The sequence below is a fragment of the Eutrigla gurnardus genome (assembly GCF_963514095.1).
Source record: "Eutrigla gurnardus genome assembly, chromosome: 12".
Taxonomy (NCBI): Eukaryota; Metazoa; Chordata; class Actinopteri; order Perciformes; family Triglidae; genus Eutrigla; species Eutrigla gurnardus.
Genome location: NC_139926.1, coordinates 1261312 through 1286052, shown reverse-complemented (window position 1 = coordinate 1286052; position 24741 = coordinate 1261312). Strand labels below are relative to the sequence as shown.

The following is a 24741-nucleotide window of genomic DNA, read 5'->3' as shown; positions in this document are numbered from 1 at the left end:
AATAGACCTACTGTAGGGATACTGTCTGTTTCTGTTTCTCCATCGGTCTGTCTGCCTATCTATCTGACTGTTGCGCTGAGTGTCTGTCTATCTGTTGCTGTCTCTCTAACTTTGTGCCTGTCTCTGTTGGACTGTGTCATGTTCTGACTGTCTCTCTTTTTGTTTGTCTCTTTTTTTGGTCTGTTTCTCTCTCTCCATCTGTTTATCTGACTATCTGTATCTGTCTCTCTTTCTCTCTGCCTGATAACTTTTTGCCTATCTGTCTGTCTCTGTCTCATTCTGTCTGTCTCTGTCTTTGTTTTGTCTCTTTTTATGTCTGTCTCTGTCTGTAATGTATCCCTGTATCTCTGTCTGTCTGTCTCTCCCTCTGTCTCTATCTGTCGCTGTCCATCTTTCTGTCTCATATGCAGTACTCGAGTTGTAAAAAAAAATCAGGGGGGATGGTGGATTTTAACGTTTAGGAATAGATCATTTGTGTTGATGGCGGCGCATATGGTGGGAGACCAAGGGTGTACCCTTTTGATTATTGTTTAAGCACAAAGATAATAATTATCTTCTATTACTCTAAAACAACATGCATGCTATGATTCTTGGTCCCCAGGCTGACATGGCTACCACTGCTCCTACATAGTTGTGCAGAGGACACATTTTCCCACGGGGTGCAAGTGCAACTTCATACTCATGTTATATAAATTAGGGCTGTCAGTTTAACGCGTTAATTAGATTAATTAATTACACTGCAAATTAACGCATTATAAAAATGAACGCAATTAATTCTGAGATTCTGAGTGGCAATTCAAGAGGGCAATTCAATTCATTTTAAATTTGGCCCATTGAATAGGCTACTTGGCAGTGGCACGTCAAGGTAGCACTAGCACCGAGGAACTTGTCCGGAGGTGTTTGTCACTTCCCACCTGCGTCGCTAGTCAAAGCAGTGTGACAACAGACATGGACGCGACTCTGGAGTGAGGCGAGCACATCGTTGCGAGGGCATTTGAACGGCAAGTTTATTTATAAAAAGAACGAAGACGGGACTATCAACAAGAACGCGGTGATTTGTAGCTTTTGTAAAAAAGAATTCTCCTATCACCGAAGCTGCTCCAGCTTGACTTATCATTTAAACGCTAAACACGTCGGTACAAGTTCCACGGTTAGTTAGTTAAAGTTGTCTGTTGTCAGATCCTCTAACGTTAGCTTGGGGTGGGTTTTTGATTTGAGGAGTTGATACTGTAACCCCAGATCCTCTTTTGGGTTTGAGTTGTTATGCCCCAGATACTGTAGCTTTTTTCAGATTTTTGGTAAACAATGTCATGTTCTCCTGACTTGCCTGCTGTATCAGCAGCAAATGTGGCCTAAGTGATAGGCCTAAAAGAAATGCCTGTTGGCTTCTTCTTGATTTTGCCTTATTTAGAGGCATGTTATACTTCTACTTTTCATTTTGAATTGCTGTATTGAGTCAGCTTTAGTACTCATTTTGAATTCAGAGTCTGCTTAAGTGCCTATAACTCAGCCCTCACTCTTCTGAATTTTATTAATTTTAGTGTATTTGTATTGCATTTGTGAATAATGCACCTGGCCTAATTGGTTTGCTGGGATGTGCTTGACCATTTTCTTTTTAATTTAATTTATGACACTTCAATAATAAAAATGTGGATTTCAAATCTTCTCTTCTTAGTGTATTCAATTGATTAGTCATGCAATACAATTTTGTAATGTCTTAGAATTAGAATTCTTTTTTTGGGTACCTTTAGCAGATATGAGATTAAAATGCGATTAATTAGATTAATCAATTACAAATCCTTCCGGGTTCTCCGGCTTCCTCCCACAGTCCAAAGACATGCAGGATGGGGATAGGTTCATTGATTACTCTAAATTGCCCGTAGGTGTGAATGTGAGCGTGAATGGTTGTCTGTCTCTACATGTTGGCCCTGCGATAGACTGGCGTCCTGTCCAGGGTGTACCCTGCCTTCGCCCAATGACAGCTGGGATCGGCTCCAGCCCCCCCGTGACCCTGAATACAGGATAAGCGGTAGAAAATGGATGGATGGATGGAATTACAAATCCTGTAATTAATTAGATACATTTTTTTAATCGCCTGACAGCCCTAATATAAAACTATTGGGAATACATCTATTAAATGTTGAAACCAAACCTTACAAAACATTGTAAATGAACATGAATCCTCTCAAGTGTAGTTCATTTTAATTCAAGTCTAAGAACAAATGGATTAAACAAATGTACCATTTACAAAATCTGAAAATAATACATATAATACAAATAATAGGCTACAAGTAAATACATAATGAAGACAGAATCCTGAACTTCTGCTCTCATTGAATTTGTCCAGAATAAAGTGCCTACATGCTGAAGAACGTCAGCGTCCTCTCTTCAGTGCATGGGAATACAACGCAGTAATCGGCGAAGAAGTGCAGACCGGCTACATAAAGTCAAACCTGACGTTAGCTAGCTAGATGCACGTAACGTACATCGTTAACTGTGTTGTCATCATCTCTGTCCAGAGATTCCACCTTTGGTGACATATCATAATAACTGACTCCTGACTTACCTTAAGTGCTACTTTTTGCCCTCTTAAATCTGAAGTCCTGTAGATCAAGCTGTCCTTGTCGCTTGACCATGATGCCATGAAATCACCAGCACCGGCGCTGCTATGTCGCTGACTGACGTGACTTCAATTTAAAAAAAAGTCACTATATGTGCGTGTGCCCCTCGTCCACGGTATTTTCAGCTTACTCAATATGCGCAAAAAGTAAATATTGAAATAGTGGTAATATTTCCAAATTCATTGCTAAAATTATGCAGGGGATGGGAAGGGGGGGTGGCCGTTTCAGAAGGGGGATGATTTTGACCATCTTTATTTCAAGGGGGATGCCATCCCTCCGCATCCCCCCTCAACTCGAGTACTGCTCATATGATTAGAATTGTCACTCAAGCATGGGGGTTAAAGGGATAGTTCGGAATTTTGGACATAAGACCTATTTTCCAACTCAGCCGGTGTGTTCGAGACGTCTGGAGACGTTTTCAAGAAATTTCATTCAGTTCTTCTAGTTGCCGAGTTCGCTTGTGCTATGGCTAGCGCAAGTCAATCGTTCTAGTTTAGCATGGCATTAAAAACACCCGAGGCAAATCCATTGTAATGGCAGACTGTCGATGTACATATCTGTGTTGATAGAATGTTTGAAATAAAACCAACCTTGCATTTTTAAGGATTTATGTCTCAGCAGCAGCAGCAGCGTGTCATACTTCCTAGTAGGCTATGGCAGCGGCGGACTGATATCACCTAGCACTTATAAGTTACCGGTTCTATAATAGTTTGTTTACCTGCTGTCATTGCTACAGATGCAGAGTAACCTGCAGTGCTAGTTTCTTCAATCTCACAGAAATGGCCACTTTTGGAGAATATACTGAAACTTGTGAAGACTCTGATGAGGAGTTTTTTTCCACCCAAACCCAACCGTACCTGTACGAGCCTGACTATACAGAGGAAGAATTGCGCAAGAGGGATGATCAAAGGGCAGAACGTGAACGAGCGTCTGTGGAGACCGAGAACTGAGCTGAGAACCGGGACCAAACAAAAGGAGACTGGTGGTGCCAGGAGGGAATCCCCCGCAACGCGTCCGAGGGTTTACGGTTCTCCGGACGGAGCAGAGGTTCGGGTTCGTGGTGCGTAATTGTGGGTTTGCGGGGCTGCGTGCTGCCCGGTGTTTGAGTGAGCTCCGAGCGCTTTTCAGACAGCATTGGGGGCTTAAGGGCCGACAAATCGGCGGTGTTCAGGTGTGTATTTACCGGCTGGATTCCGAGCAGCGCATCTTAGAGTTTTGAGTCCGACAGAGCAAAGTAAAATTCCGCTGCTGCTGAGAAACTAGTTCCTCAAAAAATGGATGATTCATGCGATGCGAGGTTAGTTTTGTTTCAAATATTATTCTATCAACACAGATATGTACATCGATAGTCTAGTGTTGTAATTGATTTGCCTCGGGTGCACTGTGGAGTCGGTATGAGTGTTTTTAATGCCATGGTAAACTAGAACGATTGACTTGCGCTAGCCATAGCACAAGCGAACTCGGCAACTAGAAGAACTGAATGAAATTTCTTGAAAACGTCTCCAGACGTCTTGAACACACCGGCTGAGTTGGAAAATAGGTCTTATGTCCAAAATTCCGAACAATCCCTTTAAATGGACATGACATTCGCGTTTCTGATGTCCACATGCGTTGTCTCTCGGATAAATAGAATTTAGTTAGTGGTGTTGACAGAATGAAACTGTTGCTCCAGGTACCATGGTAACCCACTGTCGTCATCATCTGAAGCTGAATCTACTTTCTCTCGCTAGAAAACTGTCCACAGGTGTATCATAGTCTCTTATTAACGTGTCCTTCTGTGTCTTAAAGATGAAAGCAGAAAGAGCTGACGATGTGAAAGCCAGACTGATCCTGGAAAAGCTGGAGGAGGATGATGCCAAGTCGAAGGCCCAGCAGGAGATGGTAGCTTGTGTTGGAAAACGAGACGAGTGTCAGAGGGCCTTCAGCCACAGCATGGACGCAGTGCAGGTACAGTTACTGTCACCAGCAGTAGAACACCTTTCTTGCTCCTGGTGATGTTAGGACTCTGAAAATCATGAGCGTGTTCAGTGTTTCCCATACATAGACCAATGTGTGGTGCAGAGCCACAGAATCAACACCGATCGCCATGAATTGATCCATTTTTTGTTTTATTATTTGTTTTAAGCGATTTTTAAATTTAAATATCGTTCCGTTCATTCATTTCCGCATAGCACTAACTTTATTTTTAGGTGCACCAGCACAAAATTTAGGTACACCCACATTTTTCATTGCGTCGCACCCCCAGACATGACACCCCCTTATGGCCTAGGCAGCACCATCAGCACCCAGAGCAACCGTTTTCTCCAGCCAATCTGCACACTGATGCCCAAGCACAGCAAATGCTTGCTTTGTGGCAGCATAAATTCCTCAAAAATAAAAAGATCATACAGGTCACTAGCCTATAGATTGCAAATGGAAAACTGTTTATGTGATCTTAGCCTAGCCTACTTATATTTTTACTTAGGCTATTCATTTTTAATAATATTAGGAATAGGCTACTATACAATTTCCTATTCACGATCTCTAATGCTGTAATGTGGGCCTTCAAACACTGTGCGTGTCCATGCTCCACCTCGACATGTCCAATTAACATGTTGACCGGCCTCCCTTTCCGCAAAAGGCGGCAGTAGACAATAACGCACTCCTCCGTAGAGACGTCTGTGTCGCCGTCAATCATGAATGACGTGTACGTGGCATTTCCAATCTCCGCAGCTGTCTTGTTCTTTAGTGTGTCGGCATTGTTTTTCATCAGAATAATTTCGGTCCTAAATTTAGTGAACGGCAACTCCTCCTTTGCAATATTGTATGCGACGTTGAATTTTATAATCATTTCAGATTCCTCAGCGGACCTGATCGATACAGCCTGACGCTGAAATGCAGCTGGATGAGGGGCCACTTTATTAACACACTTTTCATGGCATGTAGTATGCTTTTTGGACATATTGCGCTTTTTCAATGTCTCGATGCGAAATGTTGTTGACTCTTCCACAAACGCACTAATACCAGCCAAATTCTGCAGTCCGCACTCCCGACAATAAATGCAGTGCATTGAGTCCCTTTCTTTATCGTACATCAGCCAGGGAAATTGCTTCAACCAGTCCTGTCTGAAGGCATATTTTTGGGCTTTTTAATTAGTCTCGGGGCGAGGCTTTCTGCCTCTCTTCATTTTCGAAGAAAATCTAACTGCTCAGCACTCATTGTTGAAGCGCTCAGGAGTACCTGCTCAGCTGACACAATGTACAGCAGTGAAAAGGACCACAGCCAATCAGAGGCAAGGACCCACCCGAGCTCTGTCTCTTATTGGTTTATACCACGATACCATCAGAAGAACACAAAGAGATGCTGCGCTTATGAATTTTTTTTTTCACCCGAGCAGCGTTAGGTGCACCAGTGCGACCTAAAACATTTTTCAGTCACACTCATAAAAATTTGGGTCGCATTTGCGACCAAAATGGTCGCACTCTGGAGCCCTGATCAAACTTTGCTGCCAGAAGGCTGTGGAGCAGTCACTTAAAGTGTAGCAATGGAGCACTCACTTTACAGTTATTTGACACAAAGTGCTTATATTGTTCAGTTATTTGTCACAAAGTACAGCGGGTGAACCCATGCCTACACAGGGTGAACATGCAAACTCCACACAGAAGAAACCCGAACCGGGTGTAGGAGCCAAATTGTGAGTTTTCTTCTGATTCATGTCTTTGGTTCGTTTGTGTACACCACATTGGCACTGAGGTCGTGGGTGTGCCACTTTGGGTGTGGCCTCTGTGGTTATTAATAATGGTACTCACCTGCTTACTTCACCTGTTCGGATCATGGGGGTTGGGTGAGCACGGGGGAGGGAAACCTTCTATTGACTAGGGGTGGGTCATATCTAGGGATGGGTATCGAAAACGGGTTCTTCTTCAGGTTCCCAGTGTTTTGATTCCTTGGAATCATTTGCCAGTTTTGCAAACGATTCCCTCATCGATTCCAGTGGGCGCGAATGACGTCACCACGCGCGTTGCATAGCTTACGCAAGATACGCAATGTGCGTGGCGACGTCCAGTCCAGTGCAGCCGGCAGTAAACATGGCACCCAAGCGGTACAAACGCTCGAAAGTATGGTTATATTTCACGAGAAAGGATGACAACAGGGCAACTTGCAATACTTGCAAAGTGGATATTTCATCAACGGGAGGAAATACTACCAATATGCAGAAACATTTGCCTACACAGCATGCGATAACTTTGAATAAAGCTCGCGTTTTCGATCCGCTCTGGAGTGATTCTCAACCCAGCAGCAGCAGCAACGTTAGCATGTCCTCTGCTGTTAATACTGCAGGTAACAAAACTGCCTATCATGTTAGCGCCATTTGCCTCATTGTAAAACCTGCTATTACAGTTAACATTAAAGGGGCCCTATTATGAAAAATCGACTTTTCAAAGGTTTTCAAACCTAAAGTGGGTCCCTGGGGTGTCAATAAGTCCCCACAGTATCAGAAAAGACCACCATCTCCCTGTTTGTCTTTCTCAAGTTGAAAGAAATCCTCCCGATAAACGAATGGTTTGCAGAATGTCCACTAAATGACGTCGGCAGCGGATTTTCGGCTCATTAGAATCGCTCCACCTGTGTGGTCCCGCCCACATAATTCCCATATACCTGTTAGCTGTCAGTGTGATGTACATACAAACCAGTGAACCAAAACGCCAAAATCAACGGAAAGCGAGTTGCTGAATTGCTGATAATTTACTGGCATCGTCAGAGCATCTACGATGGAAATGTGCGCACACGCGTCCGTAAATGTGTGTTTGTGTGTGCGACGCACTTCACCGACAGGAGCTTTGACATCATGGGTCGCTACAGCTCAGGATATACCTCTAACCTGAGGCTAAAGTTTGGATCAATACCGACAGTCCGAGAGCCAACCACAGACACTGAAGCGGTAAGTTTCTAAATATTATGTAATATGCCATGTTACAGTTTACGGTTGCTTCCTTAGCATTGGCGTGTTGCGCTAAAGTTAGCATTGGCGTGTTGCGTTAAAAGCTTCCATTGTATTGATATTGAGGACCGTTAACATTACGTAGTACTGCGGGGGCTTTTCCAACGTGAAACACCTCAAACCTGTAAAATCACGCCTAGACATCAGTTTGCTTGGAAACGTTTTGTAGCTTGAATGTGGCAGCAAGATCAGCTGATCAGTGTTTGTTTATACACGGCGATGCGTAGGTGATGAACTGCTAACGAAGGGATTTTACGAGCTACTGGCGCGTCACCACATCAGTTATAGTGAAATATTAACTTGTTCCACATTTCAGATGTAGTTGTAAACTCTGTCTGTCTCTCTGTCTGTCTGTCTGCTTAAAGAGCAGCAGCTCACATCAGCGTCCCACAGTGACCCACCACAGCAGCTACTGTTGCCACTCACCTGTCTAGGAGGACTACAGGCTTCTTACCCATGTAAAGGTGTGTAGCCTGACATGTAGCCTACTTTAGATCAGGTTTAACAGCAACTACTAGTAGTCGTGCAGATCTGTATTTCTATTATGTGATATCATGGGTTTCATTCCTTCATACAACTCTGTTCCAGCTACCCAGGCTACTGTGTCCTGCAAGGACTTTGGTGTTGGCACAGCCATGGTTCCAGACCTGTTTGACATCCACTCCAATAAGGAGACCATCAAAGAGAGCTCGCCTGGACCCGGTAGAGGAGGAGGATACTTAGGAGAGCAGCTCTTTCTTGACTGCAGAAGAGCTTGATGCCACATATGACCCTGCATAGTCAGCCATGTGACAGCCTCAACAGACAGTTTGCGAGTTACGAAAATATATTTTATTGCCATACAACCTGTTTTTATTTTTTTTTCTGTTTTGTAGTGTATGATCAACCTGGAGGAAATACATTTTAGGAATGCTTCAATAAACTGCTGCAGATTTATGATGTTACTATGACAGATGTTTCTGTTATTTAGTCCAATCCACTGAGGGGATGAAAAAATAAAGGCCTATCTCTGTAATACAGTTCAGAAACACTACAAACAAAGGCAGAACTAACTAAGATTTCTGCCTAAAAGTCAGTTTTTTCTCCCCACTGTCTCACTGCAATACTACCTCCTGGGTGATGTTGGGATTTTGAAAATGTATTGCCTCTGAAAATCATGAGCGTGTTCTCGTCCTGCTCAATGTGTGAAGTGTCCTGAGATAACTGGGAACTTCAACTGCTGATTAATTTGACAATAAAGTCTTTACAGTAATTGTAAAATGTGTCATGGTTAATATTACTGAAGTAACGGTCAGGAAGACTGCATAATATGTTGCATAGAGGTGGAACATTCAGACAGACGACCAGGATGTTCCACCATGCAAGCCTCTTCCTCCTCCGGCTGCTGCATCCGTCTTCTTACCTAGTGTGAATCATGATAATCGTCATGTTATGTGAATAATAATCTCAATAGAAAACTTGGTGTAACGGACAGTAACATTACCTGTGGTGTCTCCATGCAGCAGACATGTTCGGTGTCTGAAGGCCCTCATGGTCACCTAGATGAATATAGTTCAGAATTTGAGCATTTCAACAACAAATCTTGTTAATATGGTAACCTGCCGGACTTTGCTGAAAAGCTGAGGTGGATGAGTAGTAAACTTCATGTTTGAATTTAGTAACAGTAAGCTTAGCACATAATGTTGAGATTGAGCACAATCACATTTATAAAACACAGCACACAGCCTATATTTAAAATTCAGCACATAATTCTGGAGGACGACATGATACTGATCAAATCCCATTCCTTGTATATCTTTATATGTGTAGAGGATCAGGTTTTTAATCCTGTGAATGTGATGTAAACAAACTGCCCGCATACAGGACACTGTTTTCTTTTTTTTCTTTTTAATTTTGTTTGGAAAAGGCATCTTCCATCAAAATCAACAGCATAAAAATACAAATTTGGTATTTTCCATAGTCCTTTTCCTGTTTATGCATACATGTGAGCAACAAGAGTCCACGAAGGACACAGTTCGTGTGATAAAGGACAGTCCTCCGGGGGCCTGTACTACAAAGCGAGTTCAACATACCCAGGGTATCTTTCAGAGATCCAGCTTAAGTAACCCTAACAAAGGCAATCGGAGATAAGCGGTCACACGAAGCTGGTTATCAACTCGTTAAGTCAACCCAGGGTTTACCTGTCCAGCTATGAGCGCGTGCACATGAAAGAGGCGGCGTTTGCAGCATTTGACCAATCGCATACATGGATCAGTCTACGGCAGCGGAGCAGCTTATTTCACGTACGAGGAGCGAACCATAATCTTACAGAAATACGAAGAAGTTAAACATATAATGCAGGCAAAAGGCAACAGTTTCATCTGCCAAATGCAGAAAGGACAGCTGGCAAAAACTCGCCGACTGTGTGAATGCGTAAGTCATATTAATAGTATTAGTAGTAGTATAATATGACTGCCCCATCATAAGGGCACTACTAGATCTGACTGATTAAACGATTTCCTTAACTTCACTGATAGCTTAGTGGTAGAGTTACCGCCCTATCAACTAAGGCTCCCTGCACCTGGTTCGAATCCGCCCTTCGGCCGTCTTTTAAATCATGTCGTCGCTCTCTCTCGTCCCTTTAACTCTTACGATGTCCTTCCGCAATAAAAGGCCAAACATATAACTTTAAATGATGAATGTGTTTCTTGGATGTATTCTTATAACGTGGTTTATGACAATATCAGCCTCAATCTTTCAGCTGCAATCCCGGCGGTGTAGAACGGACTTGGGATCAGATCAAATACATATAAAACATAATTCATAGTGGTCAGTAGACTGTACACTGACAAAGAAAAGTCATTCCCTCCGATGAGAATCTTTATCTCTCATATAAAACATCGTCAGACACAGACAAAAGGGTTTTGCCGGTCTCTGTACACTCTATAGTTCTCCTATGAGATCCTCTCACGATCCACAACCTTTTTTTTTTTTATATCCGCGCACCAAGACAGCTGATTGGTCAGTCGGCGGTGTGTTTCTCCACGTTGATCTCTTATCAGGAACATAACCTGCTCCGGAGCAGGTTAGCTCCACAGCGTATGTTACCATGGCGATCTATGCCAGTAAGAAGTGAACCAGCGTTGTAGGACGGAAAACCCAGAGTTAACGCTTAAGTTACCTCGCTAAGCACAAATCCTGCTTCGTAGTACAGGCCCCCGGTCCTTCATGAGCATCCATCATCACTTTCACACATTAAACTATCTTTTCAACCCACATGCTTACAACCTGCATAGTTGCAATTTCTGCATCAACATGTTCACAATCTTTCAAAACAACTATATACATTAAAGTGAGGGAACTTGCTTATTGTTATTTCCAGAGAGAAAAAAAAAATGTTCAGAGGGATCAAACAAAGTCTGCTCGAGTCAGGGTTATGAATTCAATCCATTTTTCCCAAATTTGATAAAATTTAACCTTTTGCATTCTCAGACAATAGGTCAGCTTTTCCATTTTTAATATTTACAGAGTTATTCCGTGCCAATCCTCAATTGTAGGTGGTGTTGGGTTTAACCACTTCCTAGTAATGGATTTTTTACTTGCAGCCAGAAGAGCCTGAAGCAGCTTTATGGCCCTCCTTAGTTCCAGACACACAACATGACCCATATACAGATTTTCAAAATTAATCGGTATTTGACACTTAAACACTGTATTTCATATGTTGTGAATGCCGCTCCAATACTGGTTCAATTTGGGGCAGCCCCAGAATATGTGGAAATGGTTCGCCTCATGAAAGCCACATTGTCTCCAACAGGTTGAGTTTGTGTTCTTATATTTTTCTTGACTTAAATATCTAATAACTTCTTCCAACGGTGTTCTCTCCAATCCATTCAGTTGGTTGAAGACCATTGAAAAGTGCATATTTCCCCCCAATCCTCCTCAGAAAGCCTCATTCCTGCCTCTCTTTCCCATTTTTCTTTAATATGGAGTGGGAGTTACGTCCCAGTGATGGTCTAGAGGCAAAGGGAAGAACATAAGCCGTTGTTGTGGGCGTAAAGTTGTCCTTTATTATGAGGATGAACCAAAATTGGCAAGCAGAGCCAAACGAAACACACTAGGCAAACAAAGGCTGGGCTACGGGTGGCGCGAAAATCAACAAAGAAATAAAACAGAAAGGCTGCACAAGTAACTTAAAATCACAGCTGACTAGCTGGCATAATCCGGTACGATATTAAACAAAAGATACTCACTACGCTGACGCTGTAACTGAAAATACAATAACGAACAACCACCCCTCCACCTAATGGCACTAACAAAGGAAAACTCAGTGTGGCAGTTGAACGTTGTGTGCTAAATAAAGCGGAACTAAGTTTACCTGCCCAGAACCCAACCAAACAATTAGCTTACAAAACTGACACTAAGCACGTAGCTATTTCTAATCACACAACACGCTGGTGGTCGGTGCCGGAACACAACCACAACCGCGGCGCAGCTCCAGGCCTCTTTTATGGGCGTCTCCTCCCAGGGCAGCTGGCCACGGCATTGGTTCACAGCCGGGAGTGACGTCCGGACGCGATGACGGAGCAGGGGGGAATTCCCCCTTCCAAAGCGAAGATCTAGGAGAGGAAAACTACACAGACAAGGAGACAACAACATGCATAGCAGCACACAACAACAAGGGCCGTAACATTATATTTCTCTTGACATAGGGTCTTAAAATATCTAATAATATTCTTCCAACAGTGTTCTCTCCAATCCATTGAGTTGGTTGAAGACCATTCAAAAGTGCATCTTTCCCCCCAATCCTCTTCAGGCAGCTTCATTCCTGCCTCTCTCATTTTTCTTTAATATGGAGTGTATTTTCATTCGTGGTGTGGAACAGCGAGTTGTATAGTCTTGAAATACCTTTTTTCAGAATTGAACTGTAGGCTAATTTCAGAATTTTATAGAATGTTGATTCTGCTGCTGATAAGTCTGAGGTTGTGCATTTCTGGTTGAAACATTCATGAATTTGGAGGAATCTGAATTTTTGTTGTTGTTGTAGGTGTTTAGCCATCAAGCACTGAAAACTTTGTACTGTGCCTTTGTGTGTGAAGGAGAGATACAGTAGGTCGTAAGTCCCTTCTCAACCCATGGTTCAAATCTTTTATCACCCCTATTGGGAAGAAATTCTGTGTCATAGGCACACCATCTAAAAAGTTTTAACATCCTATGGATTCCACATGCCTTAACCATTTTCTGCCATATTTTCAATGTTTGATTAATCCAGGGGTTATTAATTTTTTCCAATTTGGCTGCCAGACCTCTATCGGCAATTGTAGCTTGAAGGGGAAACCTAGGGGACAATCCAGACTCTAGTTCTTTCCCCTTGGCCTCGTATTCCCCATTGCACCAGTGCCACAAGGGAATTAGTTGTGAGGCATAGTAGTAGTTTCCTAAGCAGTGTTTCCCCCAGAAAATGTGTTAGTTAAGGTGGTGTCTGTCAGGGGGGGGGGGGGATGATGAGCATCACATTAATAGCTACAGATACTGTAAAACACTACAACGACATATGAGTGCATGTCTTATTTTATGAAGTAAAATATAAGTTATGGGTTTACTCAACAGCTTAATAGTTCATAGAAATTCAGGTAGAAATAGGTTAACTCAGAGTTCCACAGCTTATCAAAAACAATCCTCCCCCCACAGGGGGTGTCTCCCCCCCATGTAAATGATTATTGATTTATGAATGAATTGATAGGTGGCTTATTTTTCGCATATATTAATTTCTTTTTGGCCTGGAGGGCGTAACTTTGAGTTGAACATTGGGGGGGTTGAGATTTCCGCCTGTGAAGCAGGTGTATATAAATATATCTTTGGAGACTATGGTGGGGGGATTGCGATCCTGTAGGGGGGTCCGGGGGCATGCCCCCCCGGGAGAAAATTTTAAATAATTTCATTTTAATGCATCAATTTGGTGAATTCTGAGAAACAAAATATGACATATCAATTACTGACCAATTTCTTACAAACTGCTGGTACTGATACAAATGTTGACATACTAAATGGGGTTGATGAGTTTAAGCATTCAAGAAAAGATGAAAACAAAAATGACTAAAACACAATTTGTTTATTATTATTATAATAATAATAATAATAATAATATAAGTGGGTGACTATTCCTCAGCCTTCCTTGGTGTTTTGGTTTTGACTAAAGCCTCGTTCACATACGTCGCCACTCGCCCATCTCTGAGAGACAGCTGTCAATGAATGTGAATGTGTTCTAGTGGAATGTGGTCAGGACAGGCGATGCGATGTGGTCGATCGGAGATCAAATTATTTTAACTTTCTGCGATGTGAGTGAAGCGAGTACCAATCACAATGTAGAATAGAGATGATCGACAGTTGACGTCAACAGAGAGTTCCACAGATAGTTGCCGTTTGAAGTCGCCGGCGGCAGTGAATTTTTTTTTGCCAGCGAGTAGAATTCAGCGAGAAAGCGAGTGGCGAGTAGTGGCGTATGTGAACGGGGCTATACGCACACGCACTGTCGAACTCGCCGGCTGGGGGGGGGGGGGGGGACAAACTAACTTTTGTTCAGTAACATGATTTGACTCGTGAGTGGTGGCACTGGAGCCCTAGCAGTAGCTACCTCCTGTTGGGAAGATACTTTTATTCTTTTGCTTTTTTTCGCGTGCTTTCTTCATACCACCGCTGATGCGGGGAGAGACCGGAGAGACAGTAGAGAAGCGCAGGTCCGGCAAGGTGGGCGAAACCAAATCTCAGAGCGGGAGGGGGCACAGACAAACGTCACTATTTTTTACTGGTAAATTGAGAAAATCTACCACACTGTTGTGATTATAATGCTTAACATTCAATATCAATAATTATGATATCAAATTGGGTGGGTTGTGGTGGCTGGTTTGGATTATTGGGTGGGTTGCAACCCACCCATCCCCCCCATAAATTACGCCTATGCCTGGAGGCCCTGCCCGGCCTGTACAATGGTAGGGGAAACACTGTGGCGAATAATGCTAGTATATGGATTTTTTTTTTTCTTTTTCTTTTTTTTTTAAGACGTTAGTTTAGGCGGCAGCCCTTTGTTGTTAAGGCGGCCGCCTTAACAGGAAAGCGCTGCGGGAAACCCTGCTAAGCAAGGAACTGCAAACCCACCTCTCTCCTTTCCTAGCTGTAAAATGGTGAATCGAATCTGCGGTTTCTTTCCCTGCCAGATGAAACGAGAAATCCATTTATCCCATTCTCTGAATTGACTGTCACTCACCTCTACAGGTAGAGTTCTAAAAATGTATAATAAGCGGGGGAGGATATTCATTTTGACTGCACTTATCCTTGAATTCAAATTGAGAACAGGGGACGAGGTTCCATCTGTGCATGTCCAATTTTATTTTTGAGGATAATGGTCCATAGTTTGCCTGTGATAGTTTTGAGAGATCCGTAGTCAAATTTATGCCTAAATATTTTATGGATTTGGCTTCCCATTTGAGATTATATTCATCCTGTAGATTACTTGGGGCACTACAGTTTAATGTCATGACCTGTGTTTTTAAGATGTTGAGTTTAGAGCCTGATAGTTTCCCAAAGTCGTCCAGTAATGTCATCAGTCCTCTAAATGATGTCTCAGGTTCCTCCAAGAACACCAAAACATTGTCTGCAAACGTTTTTCTCCCCCGTTCCGTTTTATCTCGACCCTGTAGTTATGAATTAAACCGTCTTGCAAACAGCCTCGTACACATTTTCCATTTTTAATGGCAGCAACTCGGGCCAGGCTATATCTTTTCAGACATTGTTTTCAGTTTTCAAATTAACCTGTGTCCTCAGTTTGTGTGCGTCTGAATACTTGCAACTTATCCTTGTACCTTGTGGTGCCTTGCCGGACCGAGCTGCGTCCCGCGAACGTGCTGACTGCCACGACCACCGCTGAATCCTCTCCATCAGTGATTTCGGCTGGATGATTACTTTCACCGGGAAGCCCCTTCTTGCTAGATCTGCCGTTGCCTCCTCCACCGTCTCGTATGTTGTTGTCCCTTCTTCGTAGAAAACTCTCAGCCGGGCTGGGAAGAGGGTTTGGAACTTTATGTTTTTTCCCTTCAGGAGCCTCTGCACCTCTGCGTATTCCCTCCTTCTGGCTAGGATTCCTGGCGTGTAGTCATGGTTGAGGTTTATCTTGGAATTTCCCCATGTGAAGCCTTTCTTTTGCCATGCCAGTTTAATGATTTCTTCTTTCATGCTGAAACTGAGAAATCTGACCAAGATCGATCTAGGTTGATAACCGGCCGGGGGCTGCGGTGCCAACGCTCGATGGGCTCTTTCTATTTGCATGTCCCTCGAAGGTGGAATGATGAGGTTCTCTCTTACCCCTTTTCCACCGAGGCATTTTGAGGGCCGGTTCGGAGCCGGTGCCCAATCGCGAACCAGTTCTTCCTGTTTCCACAGACAAAGAGCCGGCTCTCGGCCTGGAAAACTGGTTCCCGACTGGCCCCAACTCTTTGCTGGGCTGGAACTGGGCCCGGCTTACGTTAGGGGCTGGGGGCGGGGTTGACGCTCGAGGCAACGGGGGAAAATACGCCGCTGCGGAGTTTTACTAACGTTACTGTTCCCGGTAAGTTTCACTTTTAAATTGTTTCACCTCGTTGCTAACCAACAACACATTTCTGTTTAGTTTACCAAGCTAGTGATTACGTTCGTAACAGCAGCAACTAGTGGCTTTGCTTCCTCGGGTAATGTAAGCTGACCGGCTAGCTAGCCAGCTAGCGTGATATTGCTAACAACAACGTTAGCATGCCACTTTCTGACTGCCGTTGGCTCACTAAACGTTACCAACTACCAACGTAACTTAACATCTGTGTTTGCAGCGTCGTGGACACGTTTGTGATTAAACCGCTGTTCTCTGGTTTGTGTTTGTAGAGCTGTCGGACATCGGCGATATTGAACGGAGGTCCAACCTGCAGATGACTAAACATCAAACGCTCCGATCTATTGATCACACACTGTTCTACACTTTAAAAAATGTTGTGATTTTAGTATTTTGTGTATTTTATTGTTATTGTATTATTTGCCAAAATAAACACTTTTTCTAAAGAGACATGTCTGCTATGCTTGAAATGAGCGCTGCGGGGAAACCTCAGACGTATACAGTGACGTAATGACGTGGCTCTCTGGGCTCTCTAGCCGGTGGAAACGCAAACAGGTTCTCGGACGGTTCGCAAGTTGAACCAACTGCGAACCAGCACGGCACCGGCCCGGCTCTTGAACTAGGTTCGCGTTGGTGGAAAAGGGGTATCTGAGCAGCTTCTCCACAAATGGGGTTCATTGACTACGGTCCACCCTCAGCTCCTTCGGGGACTCCATATATCCTCACATTTTCTCTCCGTGAGCTCTTCTTGGTCTGTTAACTTAGCCTGGAGCCGCTCTTGTATTTTTACCATTTCGGCTAATACGTCTTCAGCGCTTTGCAGCCTCTCCTCGCTTTCCACTATTCTCGCTTCAGCTTCGTCCATTCTCGAGTTGTTTTTTGCGATCTCTTCCTTGATACCTTCAAGCTGATGTTTGTTGTCTTGCCTAAATTCGTGTAATTCTCTGAGAATTAAAATCAGATTAACCGGCTCATCTCCTACTTTCATTTCGTAGTTGTCGGCGTAGCTAGCCGTGGGGGAGCTAGTGCTAGCTTCTTTTTGTTGGTGCACTTCGCTGTCTTTATCAGCACTCAAAGCTGTTTGTTTTTTATTTTGGTGTTTAGACGGCATCTTCGCCCTCTTCTAGATATTCCAGATATTGAGAACACTTATATAATTCTTACTTTGGGGCGGTTTTATTTTGCTTTGGTCGGGAGGTTTCTGCCTAGGCTGCCATCACTTGGTGACCCGGAAGCGATCCCCAGGACGCTGTTTTCATCGGGTTTTCATCTGTTTAAATATTACATCCCCATTTGGAAAACATGCAACTGTGAACTGTCAACAACACGGCACTACTAACGATATTAATTCTTGCCGAAATAGCTCACAGATACGTTACTTATAGAGCGAAGAACGCAGCATTAGCGTCATTGTGGCTAGCGCTAGCTACGCCTACACACATCGAGTTACCGTCCAAAACGTTACACAAACATGTTAACTAACCATTCAGAAACGTCCTGCTGCGTCCGAACTTCTGCAGGAGCTGGTCCTGGTTCTGGGTCGGAGTCCGGTTCGAAGCGGTACAGCTGAACCACTGTTTGTTTGTAGCGTAGAACCATAACTATGGCAACAAGCTGGACGTGGACAGCACGGGGTGGAGAGACACAACCACTTCCTCAGTAGGAGCGGGGTCGGGGGTCATCTCGTTAGCATACGGCTACACCCCGACAGAATCACCCGTTTGAAAAAGTGGGTAAAAATAACAGTATGATCCACTCCAAGGTACATGTTCCGATCGTTTTTTCCAGTTGAGTAGTCCAAAGACCAACTTTGGAGACATCAATAACTTATATTAACTTGTTGAATAATAGCATAATAAGGCCCCTTTCAATGAATGAACTTAGAATGTGTGTAAGTACAAAAAAACGTATTTATCAAACGTGCGGACACCAGCCGTACGCACACCAGTAAGTAATCTGTGTTGATAAATCCCATCTGTTCTAAACTACCATGCTGGTGCATGTTTAGGCTCATTTGCATTCAGAAACGCCTCCAATTGACCATATATGGTAGCAGGAATCCCTTTAAGAATGCGTCAATGGACTTTTTCCCTCTCTGAAATCATGGCAAAGAGAGCGAAGAAGAGGAATTTCACGGAACACAGAGATTGAGATACTTGGAGAACTGGGATGGCTTTAGTGCGTCTTGTCTCTAGCTCCAACATGGGTTGCAAATCACAGCATAAATCTATTAGTATATTTTTGGGGAAGCGGTACCTGCTGAGAAGCCACTCTGTGCTCTCACTGAACAGATCAGCCCGCTTTTTGAAAACGCGCTCCGGTGGAGCGCACGGTTCTCCAAATCCTCTAATAGTGCAAGATAAGCCATGGCGCGTGCATTTCATGTTTTCTTTTCAGGGTGTCCTGTCACAGCTGTCTTTTATAACCTGTTACACAAATTATTCATATTGTCTACTAAATTACTAATTGAGAAATTTAAGTAATTAGAGGAAACAGGGAACATGTGTGAGGTTTGAAATTGCTGAACACTGTGACTCTCTGAGTGTGTTCTATTTGTAGTTTCACTGTTCTACCACTAGGTTTTGTGTGTACGCATGGTAAGAGTTGTGCTTGAATTTACACGTTCCTACGCACAAGTACAAGTTGATAAATCCCATACTTTGCGTGGGAATGTTCTTACGCACTCATTACGCACACATCTGTGCTTATTCACGGTTGATAAATGAGGCCCCAGGTCTGTGGCCTCATTTTAAAGGTTTCCCCCACCCTCTGAACCAAATCACCACCAGATGGTGATCAGTTGACAGCTCCGCCCCTCTCTTCACCCGAGTGTCCAAAGCATGCAGCCTCAGATCAGATGAAACAATCACAAAATTGATCATTGACCTTCGGCCTAAGGTGCTCTGGTACCACGTACACTTATGAGTCACCTTATGTTCGAACATGGTGTTCGTTATGTGACGATCCCTCCCACTCTGCCTATAGTGGGAGGGATCGTGATTATACCTGCCCATGTGTGCTGGGCTCTCCAGAGGGCATATAAGTCGGCCCTCTGCATAGCCTCTCCCTCTCGCAGCAGGCTCCAGACCCATGATTGTTCCTTCCTTTGTTTGGTTTGTCGCACTATACAGCACACATCTCACCATATTGTCCACACATCCACACACTGCTGACATGACTGACTCCTTTTCTTACCTACACACCACATTCATTTCTAAATAAGTTCATTTAGTTTTGTTAAATAAAACTACCTTTTTTGTGCTTTATATGTGTGTCGCCTCCCTCCTTGTTGCCACCTTAGAGCCAGGTGGTAACAGTTATGGAAAGTCAATGACTAGCACAGAAGTCCACTAACAAACGACCACTCGGATTTAGATCAGGGAGGCCGTTCCGCACACTCACACTGCTCAAGGTATCTCTATCGTTGCCCACGTGCACGTTGAAGTCTTCCAGCAGAACTATGGAGTCTCCTACTGGAGCCCAATGCAGGACTCCATTCAGGGTCTCCAAGAAGGCCAAATACTCAGAACTGCTGTTTGGTGCATATGCACAAACAACAATCAGTTTCCCCCCCATAACCCGCAGGCGTAGGGAGGCGACCCTCTTGGCCACCGGGGTAAACTCCAACACAGCGGCACTCAGCCGGGGAGTCATTCTTGTTCACACAGACAGACACCAGTGTTTCCCATACATTGATTTATCTGTGGCAGCCAGAATATTAAGATTGACCACCACATATTGAGTTTATTTTTTTGAACTATTTGAAATGTGTAAAATCTTATTGAAATGTAGAGCTCTGTCTCGCTCTCTCGGACCCGTCTGTGAATAGCCCCCTCCTCTCCATGCACACTAAATGTTCATGCGCAGGAAGGATTGTTTTCCCCGCAGAGAAGACGGCTGGCTATAATCCTCGGGCTGGCTGAAACCCTAACTGATTCCTTGGGAAACTCAGAACCCCTTAACCATATTTGCTCCATTATCCCAAAGGACAAGAGCTACACGGTCTTTGGTGATCATGCCCAGGAATGTCTTTGAAGGGCTTCGATCTTGAGCACAATCTTATCATGGATTTCGTTTAGTTTGTCTGTAAAGTAAAATGTCTCCGTTTTCAGTTCATACCGGGATGTTCAGCTCCAGCCATGACTCTCTGAAAGCCAACATCAGACACCGTTGTGAATGGTTGGTTGTCTGTAACTATAATTTCTGTGATAAGTTTGTCCATATGTCATCTGAATTTTGTCATGACCTGGCTCAAAGGTAGGACAAAAATATAGAGACCACACATGATTTTTAAAGTTGTAAACATAAATTTATTAACGTGTTCTGGGTCGGAGTCCGGTTTCCAAGCGGTACGGCTGGACCGCTGTTAGTTTGTAGCGTAGAACCATAACCATGGCAACAAGCTGGACGCGGACAGCATGGGGCGGAGAGACACAACCACTTCCTCAGTAGGAGCGGGGTCGGGAGTCATCTCATTAGCATAAGGCTACACCCACTGCTGCTGGTGCAGTTCTTCTGTACTGGCAGGGCTGTGCTTGAAGTGCCCTACTATCTTGCGGCACTTTGCCAGGGCGGTGTCAAAGCTGCTGTCCTCAAGGCAGACTGTGATGGTTCTTTGCAGCATATGTGCAGCACATGGGATGTGCTCGAAAGGCAGCTGGCGTGATCGGTTCCGATCGTTGTCACTTTGTTTTCTATTTCCCTTTCCTTTGTCACTGCATCGAACTGCTCGGTGCATGCATCTGCATAATGGCGGGTCACCGTTTTGCTCACGGTTAAAGCAAAAGACTTTAGTTTCCACTCACTATCGATTAGGTGTGCTGTGACTCCAAAGTAGTTATGATTGCTCACCGATGTCCAGTGATCGCCCACTAGGGCGACATGGCAGGCCCCTGCTAACATTTCTTCTTTTGTGTTCCTTTCATCACCGTACAACTGGTGGATTCTTTTCATCACCGTAGTTCTCGAAGGTAGCTGGACATTTGGGTCAGATAACGTTATCTGAAACGCCTCCTTTATGCCCTCGTCCTCCACGATTGAAATAGGCCTGCAATCAGCAGCAACCCACTTAGCGATTGAATTTGTCAGTTTTTCTGTGGTGGCTTTGCTCATTCGTTTACCAAATTCGGCAAGCATGGGTTGGCGAAGTGCTCTCACGGTACCACTAGCACCCTGACTAGCACCAGTAACCGTGGAACTTGTCCCGACGTGTTTAGCGTTTAAATGATAAGTCAAGCTGGAGCAGCTTCGGTGATAGGAAAATCATGTTTTACAAAAGCTACAAATCACCGCATTCTTGTTGATAGTCCTGTCTTCGTTGCTAGTGCTACCTTGCCTTGCCACTGCCAAGTAGCCTACGGGTCACTCAATGGGCCAAATTTAAAATGCTCGCGCATTGAACTGCCACTCAGAATCTCAGAATTAATTGCATGAATTTTTTTGAACATGTTAATTTGCAGTGTAGTTAATTAATCTAACGCGTTAAACTGACAGCCCTAGTTAAAAGCAGATCTGTGTGGGGAGGAAGTCATATTTAAATAGGGAATGTTCTATTGAATATATATTCCGTGGTAATAATAATATGCTCTAATATGGCATTACCAATGTGGTTGTGTGCTCTATTAACTTATGATTTCTGTTTTGTTAATAATAATAATAATAATAATAATAATAATAATGCATAGAAGGCAGCTCAAAGTGCTTTACATTTGGAACATTTCACACAATAATAGAGACAAAAATAATAATCATAATAATGTATTTTGAGGCTAACACAGCAAGTTAGCCTTAGTATGTTCTTAGCATTTGTTGTGATTATATGAATTTATATACAGCTAACAAATGCATTCTGAAACCAGCCATTGTGAACAAAGTGGAGCAATATGAATGTCTATAGTAATACTGATAGTACTACTAGTAATAATTTATGGTAGTCTAGACTACTAATCTGTTAGCTAGCCTACTGCTAATTCTTTAAAATGCTCAAAAAGGTAGAGTAGCATCCTGTCAACTTACTCATAGATGACTCAATAAACTCAATAAACATGGACCTTTTAAAAATATGTTTGCACTAGGGATCGACCGATTTATCGGCCGGCCGATTTTATCGGCCGATCTTTACGTATTTTGAACGTATCGGTATGGGCCGATGCGGACTGCTGTTTTGGCCGATCGTTTTTCCCGGCATTTACAGCCAGGCGCCCGCAGGCAGCTGCGTGTTGGTGACGCTGACGCCAGCCCGGACATTCCCCTCCCCCGCAGTAGTGCTGCAAGGCTGCAGAGCAATGAGTGTGGTCTTCAAGACACAAGTTTTAAACTTTCTTTAACTGTTTAGCTTAGCTGAAATATTGCCTTGTGCTTTGAAAGTGGAAACACTAAATGCCGAATGCATGCTCCGTTGCTATAGGTAAAATGTTTGTGGGTCCAAATGGGAAACGGGAATGCCGAATGCCTCGTATGAGACTGCTTGTCATTGGCTAGTTGTTAGTGCTACGTAGCTGCTACGAACGGTCATCAGGGTTGCCAACACTCACGCTCCTGGCCCGACACTCACGCTTTCACGATCAATCTCACGCTGTTACGGAAAATGTGAGTGTCACGCCAGGAGCGTGAGTGTTGGCAAGTGGTCATAAATGATAACGTAATGCCTCCGTGGTTCCTTGGTGTCGTATGAATTAAGTTAGCGACCACATGGCCGGAGGTTGGGCGCATTGTGTGTGTGTGCGTTTCTCTCGCTCCCTCTCTCCCTGCTTCGAGCGGGGCGGAGTTCCCTTGCCATCGTAGCGATAGTGCAACCCCCGATCAAGAAGAGCTTTAATGATGAAATCGAAATGTACGTTTTATACGTAGTTGAATATTAATTCAACTACGATGACGCGCGCATCATCGAGTGGGACACACGCGTCTCACAGCCATATATGAGCTGACTGAAGAGCTTTAACTTCGAGAGAATGTTAATACTTTGTTGAATAGTGTAGATCAGAAACAGTTATGTTGTTTAATGTGCATCTGACATCAAGTTACTTTCCTCTGCTACTTAATGTTCTGAGGTTGCTGGCAGCTTTTTTTTGCATGCTCATTTTATTTTGTGTAGAAAAAAAAGAACCATGGCAGTTCTAAATTACAAATCAAGCATTTTATTTCGATGGCTTTTTTCAGGTTTATTGTTTTCGTAAATTATTCATGTGTTGACGAAACAAAAGTAATTTAGTGATCTGATTATATCTGTTTCATAATATGTCAGCAAGCAATGCATTAAGACTGTGTTGTAGATGTGGAAACCTTTTCCCCCTTGCAAAGTTAACCATATCCACCTTTCATATGATGCAAACATAATGTGGGTGATATGAATGTAAGATGATTGCACAAGAGATTAACACTGATATTTGCTTTTGTTTATTCTTTTTAAATAAATGGCTCAGAAAACCAATCCAGTGTGGCAGCATTTCAGAGAAACTACTCCTGGAAAGGCTCGCTGCAACCTCTGCACTGTTTTGGTGAGCATGGGGGCTGAAAAAGCAAAGACAAAAAACACATCCAACATAATAATAATAATAATAATAATACATTTTATTTGTATAGCGCTCTTCAAGGGATCTCAAAGACACTTTACATATACAGTTAAAAAATCAATACATTTAAACAAGTACTATTAAACACAGGGAGGCTACAAGTGAGTGCATTAAAACAAGCAGGTTATTCTTAAGTAGATAAGTTAAAAAGATGTGCTGTGAAGTTATAAAACGGTTAAAAACAAGTAATATAAAGTTATAAAACGGTTGAAGAGCAGGCACATTTAAGAACAAGTTAGTGATGGAGTACAGATGAGGTAGTGGATTATTGGGGGTTGAAGGTGATTCTGAAGAGGTGGGTTTTGATGAGTGATTTGAAGGTGGTCTGGTCCGTGCAGGCTCGGATGTGTGGGGGTAGTGAGTTCCAGAGGGAGGGGGCAGCAATTGAGAAGGCTCTGTCGCCCCAGGTACGGTGTTTGGTCCTGACAGGTGGGGAGAGGAGGTTTGTGTCGGAGGAGCGAAGGTTACGGGGGGGAGAGTGGTGGTGGAGCAGGTCGGTGAGGTAGGAAGGGGCCTGGTTGTGGAGGGCTTTGTGGGTGAGGAGGAGTACTTTGTATTCAATGCGTTGGGGAACAGGGAGCCAGTGGAGATTTTGCAGAACAGGGGTGATGTGGTCACGGGAGCGGGTGTGGGTGAGGAGGCGGGCAGCAGAGTTTTGTATGTATTGCAGTTTGTCGAGGATTTTGGCAGGTGAACCGTAGAGGATGCTATTGCAGTAGTCTATTCTGGATGTGATGAATGCATGAATCAAAGTTTCGGCAGCAGAGAAGGTGAGTGATGGGCGGAGACGGGCAATGTTCTTGAGGTGAAAAAAGGCAGTCCTGGTGGTGTGATTGATGTGTTGTTGAAATGTGAGGTTGCTGTCGAAAATGACTCCAAGGTTGCGCATGTGTAGGGACGGGGACAGAGTGGAGTTGTCGACGGAGAGAGTGAAGTTGTGGGTGTTTTTGATGAGGG

At 43.7% G+C, this 24741-nt stretch overlaps 1 protein-coding gene across 1 annotated transcript in view; it reads left to right on the top strand.

The window, feature by feature from the left end:
- nmi (N-myc (and STAT) interactor) overlaps positions 1-24741 on the top strand; it is a 117898-nt gene that overhangs the window by 720 nt on the left and 92437 nt on the right. Inside the window, exon 4 of the mRNA XM_084022275.1 lies at positions 4410-4568. Within this exon, the coding sequence (XP_083878401.1) occupies positions 4410-4568 (159 nt within the window). The remainder of the gene's footprint in view (positions 1-4409; positions 4569-24741) is intronic.